This window comes from Apis dorsata, unplaced genomic scaffold, assembly GCF_000469605.1.
Source record: "Apis dorsata unplaced genomic scaffold, Apis dorsata 1.3 scaffold_149, whole genome shotgun sequence".
In the NCBI taxonomy this organism is placed as follows: Eukaryota; Metazoa; Arthropoda; class Insecta; order Hymenoptera; family Apidae; genus Apis; species Apis dorsata.
The window spans coordinates 8,629-23,848 of NW_006263440.1; the positions used below are offsets into that span (position 1 = coordinate 8,629).

Consider the following 15,220-nt stretch of genomic DNA (forward strand, 5'->3'; position numbering starts at 1 on the left):
ATACATTGCGAAACACATTGTTAAAATATTAAAAATAAAAATTTCTATTCTTATAAAAAATTATTTATAAAGAAAATTTTTTAATAAAAAAAATGTTATATATATATATATATATATATGAAGATAATTATATTTCTGAATTAGCACTGTTTGTATTGAAATATTTTTTTAATTAGAAAATTTAATACAAGATGTCACTACTTACCATATTATGGTTAAATTTAAACAAAATTATTTTACGATAATTTTTATGATATGAACTATATAATTTATATTTTTATTTTATAATCAATATTAAAATATAATTCATTATATGAATTTCAATTTTTGCTATTTTGAAATTGTATTATTAAATTTGAAAATGTGAAAATCTTTATTCTTTAAAAATAGGTATATCAATTTCCTTACTTATCGATGTAGATTTTGTTTGAATCAATTGCTGTACTGTTATATTCCCTCGAACCTCAAAGTTTCATAAGTTTTGTTCATTTTATTTGTCAACTTTACACGGAAAATATATAGCCTCTTTTATTGTCTTATTCAGGTATTAATGATCACACGATATCTTCTTTTAAAGATAATAATTTTGTTATTCCTTCTGGCACTGTATTTACATTTTTCGATTCGATTAATGAACTATAAGTATCCATTTCATTAATTTTACACGACATTCGTCTGTTATTAAAAAATTGCAACTTTTGATTTTTCATTTTAGAATTTAACCATTGTCGAGCTGATGTTGATTTGTTTGGTGAATATACAAAGATTTTGCAAATACCAACACTTATGAGTATAATGCCAATAATCAACGAAGAATACGTCACTATATCTTGAAGAATTGGTAAGAAATTTAAATAAAACCAAAAACGAATATACATTGATAATGGTAATTCGTTCATTCCCTAGAAAAAATATTTTAAAAATTAGATATCTTTTTCATAAAATTTATATTGATTAAATTTATATGATTTATTTTATTCATTTTCTAAATCTATATAAAAATATCTCAATATATCGAAATATCAATATAATTGATATTTTCGATATTCGAGGTAATCAATTTTCTTTACAATTCGATAGTTTTCGATACTTACGATTTCAAACCACAGTAACGGTAAAACCATGTCTCCGAATTTTTCTACTCTTGCCATGTGTTCGATATTTTGTAAAGCCATATTGATTTGAAAACGGAAAGCAACTTTTAATGGAAGACCTGATTTTGGTTGAATATAGGCATAAGATTCGTGAAGTTCAGGTCTTGGATTTAAGCCCTCAATAGCTTCCAAAATACTTGGATCAGACTTGTAGAAGTGTGGATACGAAAGAGCAATTGGAAATCCTGTATCATCATAAATGTAAGTGATCGAAATATATAGAATTTTTTTTTTTAATAATAGAATACTATAATATACATAAGTATATGCATATGAAAGTAATAATTGTTTTTGAATTATTTTTAAATTTGCATTGGTATATATACAAGTACATATATATACAAGTAATTTAATTAGAAAATTTAATGCAAAATTGCACCTCTTACTCAGATTGTATAAAATTTTAATAGTTATTGCGAATTTTAAACATTATTATGAGCTTTATTTTATATCATTTTTTTATTATGCGATCAATATTGAAATTTTTTTGTCTAAGTTGTCTTACCATAATAACAATCAGTGACATCAATTAAACCAGCTTTTAAACAATATCCATGACGACAGAAACATTTGTTCTCTGGATTATAGATGCCATTGTCAAGTATATTTTCAATGAATATATATTTATACGCATGCATCCCTTTTATACTCGTTTCTTCGATTCGAATCTAAAATTATATTTTAGTCTTTTTTATTATATTTTTATCAGTAACAAATATTTTCTAATATTTTCATGTAGTTTGCCATTTATAACTTTTGAATTTGATATATAATAATAAAAGATAATATTAAATGGTAATTTATAATAACAAAAAGATTTTTCAAAATATTATATGAAATCATTTGAATACATGATTTGTTTAATGTGTTAATATATATAATATTAAAATACAACATACCATAGGGGCAGCACGACAGAGACTTTTTCTAAAGAATAATATAGTATCATTCGGCTCAATGTAACTAGGATATTTTACTCCATCACTAGCTCCATTCACATTAGCACATTTTCCTGTCCATTGCGGTAGATTTACATTGCCATTATATTTTTCAATTAGGCCTGTTCGACGTACATCGGTTTCGCCAGTATAAACAGTTATATAATCACCATCAAAATCATACATCTGTGAATAAAAAGGGGGTATATATATTAAAAATTCAAGATTCGTGTTCTTAACAAAGAATAAAATATTTTTTATAATATAAAAAAAAAAGATTGTTTTTATATTTTTTATATTTTTATATTTTTGATTAGATATAAAGAATTAGATATATTATTGTTATAGATTAGATATTAGAATTAGATATACTGTTGTTATTCAAATCTAATCTAATATTTTTCTTCAAATTAGGAAAAATTTACCCTATCTATAAGACCCAGTTTATCAAACTTGATCCAGAATGGCATCATCTTATTGCCCAGAGTGACCAGAGTAGATTTGTATCCGAACATAAATTCTTTAGCAGTCATTTTGATCAAAGGATGAGAATTTGTATTAAGGATTAATAAGTTTAATCCTAATCTAGATAGATACGCGGCATTCCTCATTACGTTCGTGATACTCTAAAACAGAACAGAAATTTGATTTAAAATTATACTTTGCTACAAGTCTGAAATACTCTTTTATATTTTCTTTTTATATTGATTATGAAATAAAATAAAATATATTTCTAATATGTTCTTCAAACAATATGTTTCACTATATAAACATATTTGTGAAACAATTATATAATTAATCATAATGAGCAACTGTATTTAGTATTAATATTTTGCTACAAAATTGTAAACTTTAAACATTAAAAAAGGAATTAAAATAGCTTCTAATAGATATAAAAATAGGTAATAAATTCTTCTAATAGGTATAAAAAATAGAGGTATATTTTCAATAAATAATTCAAAAATATTTAATTAATATCGTTTTTCTTTTTTTTCAATTTTTTTTTCAACTATATCAAAAATATTATTAATAAAAATATATTTCATATATATCTAATATAATAATTCTATATATATACAAATTTATATATACGAAAAAAACTCGAAAAAGAATAGTTTGCGCTCATTATTAATTAATGTCATCTTTTCTTTTATTTGTATGTGGAGTCAGCGATTTTCGCGTCGCAAGATAATTAATCTTCTTTGTTATGAAATATGATTTATCTCATTCACCGCGTAACGTACAATTAATTAACGATGATTTGTTTTCATAAAACGTGAAAGAGAACATTATTCGTTAGACAACTTCATTATATCGCTTTATTTCCTTCCCCTTTTGAATCTTCTTTATCATTCTCGGATGCGGACAAAAGGAATTGCGGAAATTCCATGATCTTCATTTTATGCCTGAAAGTTCATTGACGCCGCAAGTATGCTATGTATTATGCGTTTACTAACTGATATATGTACACGATCAAGATGTTCTCGCATGCCTTGAGTTGGCTGCATACATATGCATATTGCGCGTCGATACACAAGTTACACAAGTTACATAAGGATGCTGTTTGACAAATTATTATAATGTGTTATGTTTTGATCACCGTAAATGATTGTTGATATTTTTTAAATGAGATATTACATTTTTTTTTCATTTTTCATTCTTTAATTTTTTTTTCTTTATTACGATAATATTTTATTATTATGCGTAATGTAAATTCGCAAAATGTTTCGAGATGTTCGTATCTTTTAACGAAACTACACTTTATATATTTCTTTAAATCGTTAAATCTAAAACAATTTAGAATTCGATATTACGTGACACGTTGTTATATTAATTTACATATGCGGATAACATGCGATAGAAATCAATTAAATTTATAAAAAGAAAATATATTTTTTTTTGAGATATATATATATATATATATAGATTTTAATTAAGGATGTCTTCTCTTGATTTTCTTCTTTTTATACAATTTTATTTATTTATAAAAAATATAAAAAAAAAGATTATAAATAAACGTACATAGATAACTTTTTTTTTATTATAGATACGTTTTGTTTCATTTGAATTTTCTTTAACGCGAATGACGTTTTTAAAGGTTAAAGGATCTATCGATAAAAATTATAATTTTGCTAAAAACTTGCTTAAATTTAGTCTATCGAAAGTAAGACAATTTCAGGTATTCCCTCGAATCGTTACGACTTTGCTCTCATGCTTTCTCGCCAATAAATATGATGCACTCGTTAAGAATGTCTTCGTGCATCGAATGGAAATTTATTGTACATGATCATAGTTTTTTTTTTCGATTGCAATTCTAAGGAAACACGTTACGTGGAATATTTTGACTAAATCGATATTTTCCGGTATTTTTAAAGAATTTTTTTCTTAAACAAATTATTGCCGATGATGTACATTGATCTTACCATTCATAGTAATGTAACATGATACCGCTATAAAATTTTATGACGTCATTGAAACTTCGTATATTTATAGCCAGAGAATAGATTTCCATTGCAATTGATATGATCTTTTATCATATCATCTATTACGAAGTTATTTTTATTTCTTTTTTCAAAATTTAATATCTGAATAATTTTATTCTGTTTTTTTACGTTTTATTAAAAAAAAAAAAAAAAGAATCGATTTCCTATAAATTTTTTAAAATTATTTGCAGCATCATTCTAATGTAAAATTTGAAAATTAGATTTTTGATATTATACACAATTAAAATATTATTGCGATAAAAGCAGAGAGTCAAAAACATGAACAAAATTGTACTTTGAACAATAACTATTTGCCGATTATTGCAAAATTAATAATTACCACGTGCAATCGTTTTTTTTCGTCACTAAAAATTAGATAAATTTTCTTTTTATTGAATTTTTTATTAAAAAAAATTCCTTTTTGAATTTCGCGATTTTAATTAATATTTCATCAATTATTGATAAGAATATTTTGAAAGAAAAATAACAGATAAAATATATTAAGAAATCGCCACGAATATTAGAAAAAAAAAAATATTGCGTTTTAATCGAAATTGTAATTATCATAGTCAATTAATCTTTCAATGAGAACGAGAAATATTCTTTATAATTTGTTTCAATCGATAATTTACCATTAAATGATTATCGTTAATCTTTTTTGTACGTGTATGTGATATTAAAATGTAAATGTTTTACATTTTTTTTTTTTCGATAATATATTTCATCAAACTTGTTTATTTTGATAAGCATAATTTAATATACATATATGAATATTCGATTTAAATAAACTTCATTCTTTGCGTTAAGTGTTTAAAATAACTTGTTCGATTTACTTTCCTTATCTTTGAAAAAAATAATTGGAACCATTATACACATACATGTACAATGAAAAATATATAAATAAATATATAATGTTTTTTTTTTTTTACTAGATTTAATAATATTAATGTAAAAGATTATTAATTTCTTTCGCTTAACGTTTGATTTTTTCTAAAAAAAATTTTCTTCTGCATTTATACAGAATTTAATTTATCATAAAAGATTTATTTTTAACAAGGAGAAAACGGAAGTTTATTCGTAATGCTCATAAAATAATTGACTTCGATAAATCGCGAATTCCATTGGAAATAGTCAATCAACAGACAGAAAGGAGATATCGATGCATTGTTTGACATTCTTTGAACTTTGCCGAACGCTATTATTATCCCAATTACTGTTCGATAATTTTTTTTTTTTCTTCTTCTTCTTTTTTTGTCAAAAAAAAATCAGATATCCTCCCTTATTTCAATAATTGCACATTTTTAAATATTATTCATTATGAATCTTAATTTTTATTCTGATTTGCATTTAGTTACTTCATCTTCGCTACATCAATAGCAAAGATTCTTTCTTGTCCAATTTAATAAAAAATTAACGTAAAATCTACCGTGTAGTTGAAGATTAAGTGTTCAAAATTAAAAAGATTAAATCTTCTAAAATATTTTTATGAAATTTTTGAATTAAAAATTAGAAAGATAATGAGGACCTTGGGTCGCTTTAATGCTACTTTTAAATTCGCATACATCATTTAATGAAAATATCAAGGTCGTTTACTCATTGTCCTTGCTATGATTTAATGCGCATACGCATGCAATTTGTGAATGATCATATGAAACAGAGTAAAAACAAGACCAAGTTTTGCGAGTGGTACACGAAAGACTGGTTAATTTCTCTCTCTCTCTCTTTTTTATATTTATAACCAAGCAATTTTACTTACGAATAACGCGATGTTTGGCAATATCATTTCGTCCTCTTCCGTGCCGTTGCTCATTTTCGGTACGTATTCCAATGGATGAAGCAGCCGCGCCGTCACCGTGCTGTTATCATTGAATAGAACATTTGCATGTTCGAATGATTCTCTGAAAATTTATCAAAATCTATCGTTTTTTTATTCGATCCTCTAAAAATTCAATTTTTTTCAAGATCAGATTCACATGTGATAATATTATTACATCCTTCGAACGAGATCTTAATTTTTTAGGATTTTTAACGAGATTAAAGAATATCGTGTTCTCGATCCTCATTTTTTGCCCAATAATTCAAATTATATTTCAAGTAAATTCGATAACGCGCTTACCTATAAACGTAAGGACCAACTTCTTGGAACTTTAACTTGCTCTCCTTGCCGGATAAAAACTCTTCGTGATTTGTAACGTTGAAAAGGTAAACCTTCAGATAAAGTTCAACATTCGGTTTCCGCCATAACTCGAATATCTCGCTGTTGGGGCTGAAGATTATTTTCAGTTTAAAAAGTAGCTCGTACGGTTGAAACACGAAGAGAATGCAACCGGTTGCAAGACCGAGGCATCCCAAAATCATCAGTATGAAAATACCTGCACAATCGTGAGAGATAAACGTGTGGATTAAAGAGTAACAAGAAGGTAACAAGTACAAGAAGGCGATAAACGATTATTAACCTAAGAGATTTTATCTAAAATGAATTCCATCTAAAATCTTAAAGGATCTCGCATGAAATTACTCGCTTTTTTATATTTCCCTGTATATATGTCCCTGTTATGGGGGACATATATACGGCTTTCAAAAATTATCATATCATTAATGTTATAAATTTAAAAGTTTCATTGGACAGGTATGCAAAATTTTATTAGGTCGCTATATTTCCTTTTAAGCTGAATTTTATTACTGTTACGTATATGTGAAAAATATTCAAGATAAGTTTGCGAATTTATCGAGAGCAAAGCATAGAAAAAATTAAATTGTTATCTGTAACAAAAAAAATTTTGATCAATTCAAAGAAAAGTTTTATCCAAATGGTTGTATTCACGTTTGCATACGGTATAGAATAAAATAATAAAAAGAAATAAAATCGATCAATTTTCTAAGTTATTAACTGCAAACAGGAATTTTTTCGATCGATGTGAAAGATGTAAGAATAATCATTTTCTTACCAAATATAATTGCAAAATGCAATCACATTCTTAAAACACTCATAAATACGTAAGTTCAAAAAGAATTTTTTTTATCCTTTCTAACCTATTAAACTTAATTAGATTTATGTAATTTTTGTGATATATAAATTATATAGACATATAATAAAAATCATATAAACACTTATCTTGATTATTTCGTTTTTTGTGGTGATTTTTTTTTTTTAAAGGATATAAAGATGAAGGATATTTTAATTTTCGATTAAACATATTGTAATTTTTTATTTCAAGCATGGTCAGAATTTTCGACTTGTTTCAAAATATTATGTGAAAATGAGCGCCGAATTTATATACTTATATACTATAATATACGAGAATAGAAGAATTCCAATTAACATTGAAATTCTTCGTTTACATATGCGAAACTGTTGATGAATTTTAAGAGAGCACGAGTCAGATTTCGTGGAAATTGTGTCAGGTTTATTCTATATTAAGGATATCATATGCACTTCCATCCTCTTTCGAGTAAAAATGAATAAATCGTCGTTTGATTAATGTCGATTCAAAAATACGTCATTCAAACGTTCAGCGTTACGAAGTGTCTAAAGTGCATCGTGTTGATGTAGTCTGGTTGCATCTGGATAATAATAACTTGCGCTGATTTTTTTTCCCTCGAATATTTCGCGAGACGAGTACGATACGGATATTATTTCATTTTATCGACGTCGTTTTTCGTCATCTCAAAATTTTAAGAAATCGAAATAAGAATTTTGAATCGGTTAATTTATATCGAATGCCGGCTCATCGATTAGTAATAATTAACGCATTGTCCATTAAATTTACTCATTCCTCAAGTATTTCCGCGATGTCGCTGAAATCCTTGAAAAAATAAATTTATTCAGGCATAATGTTGCGTATCTGAGAGATTCGCGGGCGTGTTATTTATCGTTTCAAAGAAAATATAAATATAACGAAAAAACCTTGGATTGTCATTCTAGATAGGGAACGAAGGACTTTCAATAAATCTTTCTTATTTCTAGTTTTTATTTTTTTTCTTTATCTTTAAAAAAAAAAAGAAAATGTTCGTTGCAACCGTATCCGTATGTAAAACGAGATGGAGTAAAAACAGACAAAAACAAGAAGAGAAACGTTGTTCAAGTTGCATATGATAATTTAAAGCTATCTGTGTAACTAACTTATGTGGCATTACGCGTAGCATTATGCGTAAAAATTTTGTGGATCGTGCGATCGTGCGTAGATCTTTGATTTCATAATTTATTGCGGATATATATTTTTAATTTGATATTATTAGAAGAGATAAGTTTAATTAAATTCTCTGGGGTTATGTAAATGTTATTCTCTATTATCATTTGCCGGTGATACACATGTATGGAGATACAAATGAACGTGTAACCGATCGCTTTGGTAACCGTTAAGTAATCTTGTTGTAGATCACGAGGAATACCAATGTGTCACGGAAATATCGATTGTCATGCGTTCCTATGAAGGACGATCGAATCTCTCGAACGATTTTACTTTCGATGCAAAATACGTTTTACACCTCGTTTTATAACTCTTCGATCCTAATCCACCTCGACCGATACGATCGATCAAAAGTCTAATTACATATTTTGTAATTGGATAACAATTGAGATAATATTTAAAATTCTTAACCCGACTCGTGCAAAAACAAATTGAACTTGAAAGCGTAATTGTTCAATTAATCACCCGATTTTGTATTCGGTAATAAGCGATGCAATTATACGTAATGTAATACGTAATGAAAGTATAAAAGTGAAGGTGATGAGATGCGAATTATTAGACGTATGTATAATTACATAAAAATAAGAAAGTGAAAATTTAACGAGACATTTTCGATGTATCGATATTTGCAAATTAATGAAAAAAAAAAAAAAAAAGAAAGATAAAAAAGATATTAACGATAATATGCTTTTAAGAACAAATTATCGAATTAATTATGATGAAACGATCGTTATCTGAAATTACGTCTCGTATCCAGGATACGTGTAAAGTAATATAAATTTTTTAAAACGTCGAGGTAAAACAAGAAGTTTGATCGATAAAATAAATCTTAAATAATCGACGGGGCGGGGTGGGGGGAGCAATGGAAGATTATAACGAATTATAAGCCGGCAGATTTCGTGGAAAGAATCGCTTTGCTCTTGACTATTGCAAGATCGCTGGCAGTGCGGCACGATGTGGTAATAATTTTCCGGCTGTAATCGGGACGCAACTGTATACGCGCCATCGCCGCCATCTAATAGAAAGTGCATATTTTCTTCGTGTCGTTATATTTTATATCCACGGAATCGCGACTCTTTTGTGGATGTTCAAACGTTTACGAAACGTCCAATCCCCATACGCGGAAGAGGAAATTACAAAATGCATGCTCGCCGGGTCAACTATTTCTTCGTTTATTGTAATCGTTCGTAAATCTTTAGATGGCTCGACAATTTCGTAACGTACGAATACGTATAATGTAGATTTTATCATTGAATAGATTAATAATACATATTTGTAAAAATAGAGAGAGAAATAGAATAAATTAGCCGTAATGTTATCGTGATAAGTCAGACGTTTCAAAAACATTTTAAATATGCTGTCTCATTGTGAAGAATATTCGCAAAAACTTCATTTCATACGTATATAATTTTTATTTCGTTTTGTTTCGATCGCACGATTTTAAAAATACCGTCAATGTCGGTTTTCGATCGGTAAAGAGTCAATACTTTGGATATGTTCGAACAGTGTAGACGATCAAAATTTCTGGAATAAAAGTTCGATATCGCGTTTTTGTATCAATTTCTCATTGTTGCGCTATTGCGTCAATTAACCTCAGATATTACGAACACGTATATAATATATCATAAGTTATTGTACCGATGTATTGTGCAAGTGTGCACGTCTAATTTATTGTTTGACGATTTTTCGCGTCATGACTTGCTTGCAACGTGCAATGCACCTCGAGATCCGAACGCGTTATTGTGAATCTTTTTATATTAACCGCGACTCGTCAAGTTGCGTAACGTAAATATAAATCGTACGGCACGTGCGTACTTTTTGCATAATCTCGCGCACGATGCTGCCTTTCAACAGGTGGAAGATCGGCGAAGAATGTCAATTTAATCCCGTCAGCTGTTTACTTACTAATAATGAAAACGTTTTACTCCCGTGCTGACGTTAATCTTATTCGTAAATTCCACCCGCTACTGCAATTATTTTTTACAATCATCATTCTTCGTGGTTTTATTTATCTTCTTACGTGAATGGAGACATTTGTATCTTTTCTTTTTTTTTCTTTCTTTCGAATAATTGTATTGTTTCTTTCATGTAAATTTATTTTATAATTTACAATTGAGAAAATGTGTCAGATTCAGATATTTTTCTCGAATGGAATGTTCTGTTGCACAATTTTTCAATATGTGAAAAATATTCGGTCCATAGCAATCTGGTAAGGTAGATACAAATGCTTGTGAAGAAATGTTCAAGATATTTGGTATGTAGTCGTAAATTTCTAGAAAGCTGTAGTATCTATGCGTAACAATGTTGTTTTGTTGTTTCTTGAAATAACAAGTTAACAACGATTCATTTACCATGATCTTTCTATTATTTCGTAAGTCGTGGATCAATTAAAAGCCTATGGAAACTCTGGTTGAATGTTTTCCACCATTCATCATTCCCCATTCTTACTTCACGTTGCATCGGTTGTAACCTGAGGTCGGCGAGATTTAGCAAGACAACTTCGTTTTAAGAGTCGCCTTATCTGGTCAAACATTGAAGTTTCTCGTGTGTTGGCATTTCGTTTGGAGCATCGTCAAATATCATGAAGGAAACGAAATTCGATATATGGCATTTTCGAGTGGATTCATCTTGCACAAGACATTATTTTCATTCGATGAATTTATGAGATGATAGAAATATACGATCCCTTTAAGAAGGATCGAAAATTTTTTCTCTGATTTTTCTCTAATTTAATTAGAAAATTCGTCGAAGAGAGAAGGAAAATGAATTAATAATCAGAAAATAGTGAATGTAGAAAAGCATTTTGATGTTTAATATTATTTATTATATTATATTTTACTTACATCATTGATTTTTGATCGTTCATCTTGCGAATATGGAAGTTTGACTTTTAAATTTTTAAACATTTTTTGGTATCGTATGAATTTTAATATCTAATTTTCTTCACGAGTTTGGATCATTTTTACGTAAGCTATTCGATAGAAATTTGTGGAGTATTTGTTAATAACATTTACTCAATTAATATTCGAATATGTATTAGATGTAAAAAAAGATTACTTATTAAAGATCGTAAATTAAAATATATATATTTTTTTTATATCGTTATAATTATTTATCACGTTTATTAAGTGACTTTGAACGTGAAATAATGTTAACGCAAGAATAAAGAAAATTAAGAAAAAGTGACATTCATCGGTATACGTAATAATTTTTTCTTTTTTTTTTCATTTCTCTCTGATCTTTCATTTTCGTATTTCAATTTACTCGTATGATTTCTTGAGTACCAATCAAATTGATCACAGATATTTTTTCCGTTATTTGCATTGCTAAATTGTATCGGGAAAATAATAGATTATAATTTGTTGTGTTACAACAGATTCGTGAATAAACGCGATAAGATATTTAAAATATTAAATTAGAATATTAAAGATATCTATTTAAATATAATTTGATTTTATAAATAAAAATTAAGATTGTTTCTCTAAGTAAATATAATAATCTTTCTTTTATCTGCTTTTATAAATATTTATTTTTTAAAATTTCAAAGAATCGTTAGTTACGACATTAGAATTAAATAAATATTATCCGAAAGTTTCTGTCTCATAGTTTTTTTTAATCTCGATCAATTAGTTTTCGTTTGATTGTTTTCTTATATTTTCAATGCCATTGTCAAGTTGAAATATCAAACGATAAAAAAATTTAATCGCATGATCGAATATTACAAATAATTATTTTATCTTATCTAAGATAATTTCTTGATTTGATATAAATATTTAATCCGTTAAACTTTTTGAAAGAAATAGATAGAATTATGTAAACTTCAAATTTGTGATTCAGTTCCTTTTATCTTTTTGTTTTTATTCTTCTTGAAAGGAAAGAAGAAATGTGCCATTTAATTGAATTTCAAATGACTGTTAAATACCATTTTATGTCATTTCTGTGTGCACAAGAAGACATTGTATTGCCTTCACTTTAAAATAAACAAATCGATAAACAAGAAATTGTTTACCAATCAAATTGAAGCAAATTGAAAATGTTTAAATATTTGAATTATCAAGTTCGAGTAAATATTAAACAAAGAATAAAATATTAAATTTGTTTTCTCGGGAAAAATATATCGTTAGAGATAACGATAGAGACAACATTAGAGATAATTTTATCAGAGTTCATCTCAAGAGCAAACTAATGAAATATCTGGAAATAAATTTCAATTATTAAATTATTAATAGAACATCAACGGATTTGATGTTCTATTTTTTTTTCAAAAGGGCAACGATTTTATTTGAAAGTTTCGAAGTAAACGACCGATATCCCGAATTGTATAATTATAATATCTAATTATCTTTTATTATCGCGAATAAAATATTAATACGACTCAAACTTGTTTAACAACGATTCGGATTTTTCAAATCGACTGATTGAAATTATTACTTGTAGTGTCTAATTTCTAACAAATGAGTCATGTCAAACATTGTGAGAAAAAAATATATGTTAATAGATTTTTTTCGATGTATCGAGTCATATATCGAAGATTTAGCTATCAGATGAATGTTTAGAATTCGAAACGAAGAACCTGTTATGTGTTCCTATTTTTTCTCTCTCTCTTTCTCTCTTACGAGACACGCATTTCTTCGTCGATCCGAACATTTTGGTTATTTCCATCGATTTATACGTTCGAGGCATTACAAAAAAATTTGTAATCGAAAAATTGATGAGCTATTAATTTCAAGAAAGCCTGTTCGTCGACATTTAGAACGACTAATTCGCCAATTTCTTTTTTTTTTTTTTTTTTTTTCCTTTCCATTATTTTTCTTTCTCCTTTATTCGAATTACATTTACGTCATCGAACTTTTCCATTAACTTTTTACCAATTTAATAATCCTCTTCTGAGTTTGTCCGATCGTATTATTATATGCAAAGTGCATCCAATTAAGATTCCTAAACGGAAGATTACTTTAATCGCTATTGTTGTAATACCAGTTTATGGCATTGAACGAAGAAGGAAGCTTTTCATATTCGAGGATTTTATGGCGTTCTTACAATTCTCCGACGCGTGTGTCCAGGAAGGATAATCATTATTAACATAAAGTACGCGTGTCGTTTTTTTATTGCTTCATTGAAATCTTCATATGGAAACGAACACTCTTCTTTCTTTTTCCTTTGTTCTTACTGAAAATGGTATTGCGATTGCTTCTTTACTTTACGTGCAACTCTGCCGTACAAATAAATACAAAGTTACGGAATCAGAGCTGTATTATTGTTTAAATTTCGATTAAACGTGTAAATACGAAAATTAATATTTTCCTTTCTTTTTTCCTTTTTGAAGAAGTGCTTTGATAAAATATTAATTTTAGTAATACGATAATGTAATGTTGATAAGCGGCAGATAAACGATAATTACGCGGCGGAAATGGGCCGTAACTTTTGCGTTCAAACATTTACAGCCTATTTACAAAATTATCGACGATTTATTATCAAGACAGAGAAATTTTTATTGACTTTTGACACAAGGAATGCTATGAGATGCGATACTGACGTTAAAAGTTAATTTCTTGATAAACCGTGTGACAGAAGTATTTTAAACGAAAAAGAATTTCATGTTTTCTTTTATTATATACGTACATTTCATTGCCTGAATATCATTTAATAAATAAGTTATGTTAGAAAATGTCGAAACGAAGTCATCGAACTTCAAGTCATTCGTTTCAGCGTGATCAATTACTTGTAGATAAATATAATCTATAAAAAGATCCTCGAAAGAAATGTATATATAAGTCTGAAATGACGCGAAATATCATCAAAAATAAAATTAATTAAGAATAAAATTTATGAGTAGCTATCTAAAATTAAAAAAAAAAAAAAAAACAAAAAGAAAAACATTAAAACGCTTCACGAAAATATTAAAGATTAAATTATAATTTAAGAATTATAATCAAGAAATAGATGAAAATTTTTATAATTGATCACTTCTGATCAACGAAAAAATTTGCTCAAAATCGTCTTAAAAATCGAATCAATTAAATCGTTATAAAAATATATGAATATGCATATACGTATTCATAAGTTGGAACGAATGGATGCAAATTTATTTCATGACAAGAATTTCATGTATATCTTCATGCTGTAATAATTTGATAATTTCATTTGATAATTGGGGCATCGATCTAAAATTACTCCTATTAAGAAATAATTAATGATTATTCGTTGAAATCATTTTGAAAAGAATCAGGTCTCGAATTCCATCGATGCAAATTATCACATGATTTCTCTTTATCACATGATGACACATTCTCGTTTGAAATTTTGCATAATCTATCGTAACGTGTTATTTTCTTCAAATAAAACTCGTGTTAACATTTTCCATTCGAATTTTCACGTGATCAATCGCGCTTTCACGAAATTCTTCAAATTAATTAACATTATTTCGTGACGAAATTTGTACGAAAAAAAAAAAA

The 15,220-nt window shown here is 27.3% G+C and overlaps 2 protein-coding genes across 2 annotated transcripts in view; one reads left to right on the top strand and one right to left on the bottom strand.

Moving 5' to 3' along the window:
* The window catches only part of LOC102680208 (ATP-dependent DNA helicase Q5-like), a 22,807-nt gene that overhangs the window by 6,251 nt on the left and 1,336 nt on the right, over nt 1-15,220 (top strand). Inside the window, exon 13 of the mRNA XM_031509391.1 lies at nt 9,290-9,302. Coding sequence (XP_031365251.1) covers nt 9,290-9,294 — 5 coding nt within the window. The 3' untranslated portion in view covers nt 9,295-9,302. The remainder of the gene's footprint in view (nt 1-9,289; nt 9,303-15,220) is intronic.
* LOC102681673 (scavenger receptor class B member 1-like) overlaps nt 384-15,220 on the bottom strand; it is a 16,061-nt gene continuing 1,224 nt past the window's right edge. Inside the window, exons 2-8 of the mRNA XM_006613391.2 lie at nt 6,692-6,947; nt 6,332-6,473; nt 2,518-2,718; nt 2,054-2,278; nt 1,660-1,822; nt 1,095-1,339; nt 384-902 (exon numbers count right to left, since the gene is read on the bottom strand). Coding sequence (XP_006613454.1) covers nt 555-902; nt 1,095-1,339; nt 1,660-1,822; nt 2,054-2,278; nt 2,518-2,718; nt 6,332-6,473; nt 6,692-6,947 — 1,580 coding nt within the window. The 3' untranslated portion in view covers nt 384-554. The remainder of the gene's footprint in view (nt 903-1,094; nt 1,340-1,659; nt 1,823-2,053; nt 2,279-2,517; nt 2,719-6,331; nt 6,474-6,691; nt 6,948-15,220) is intronic.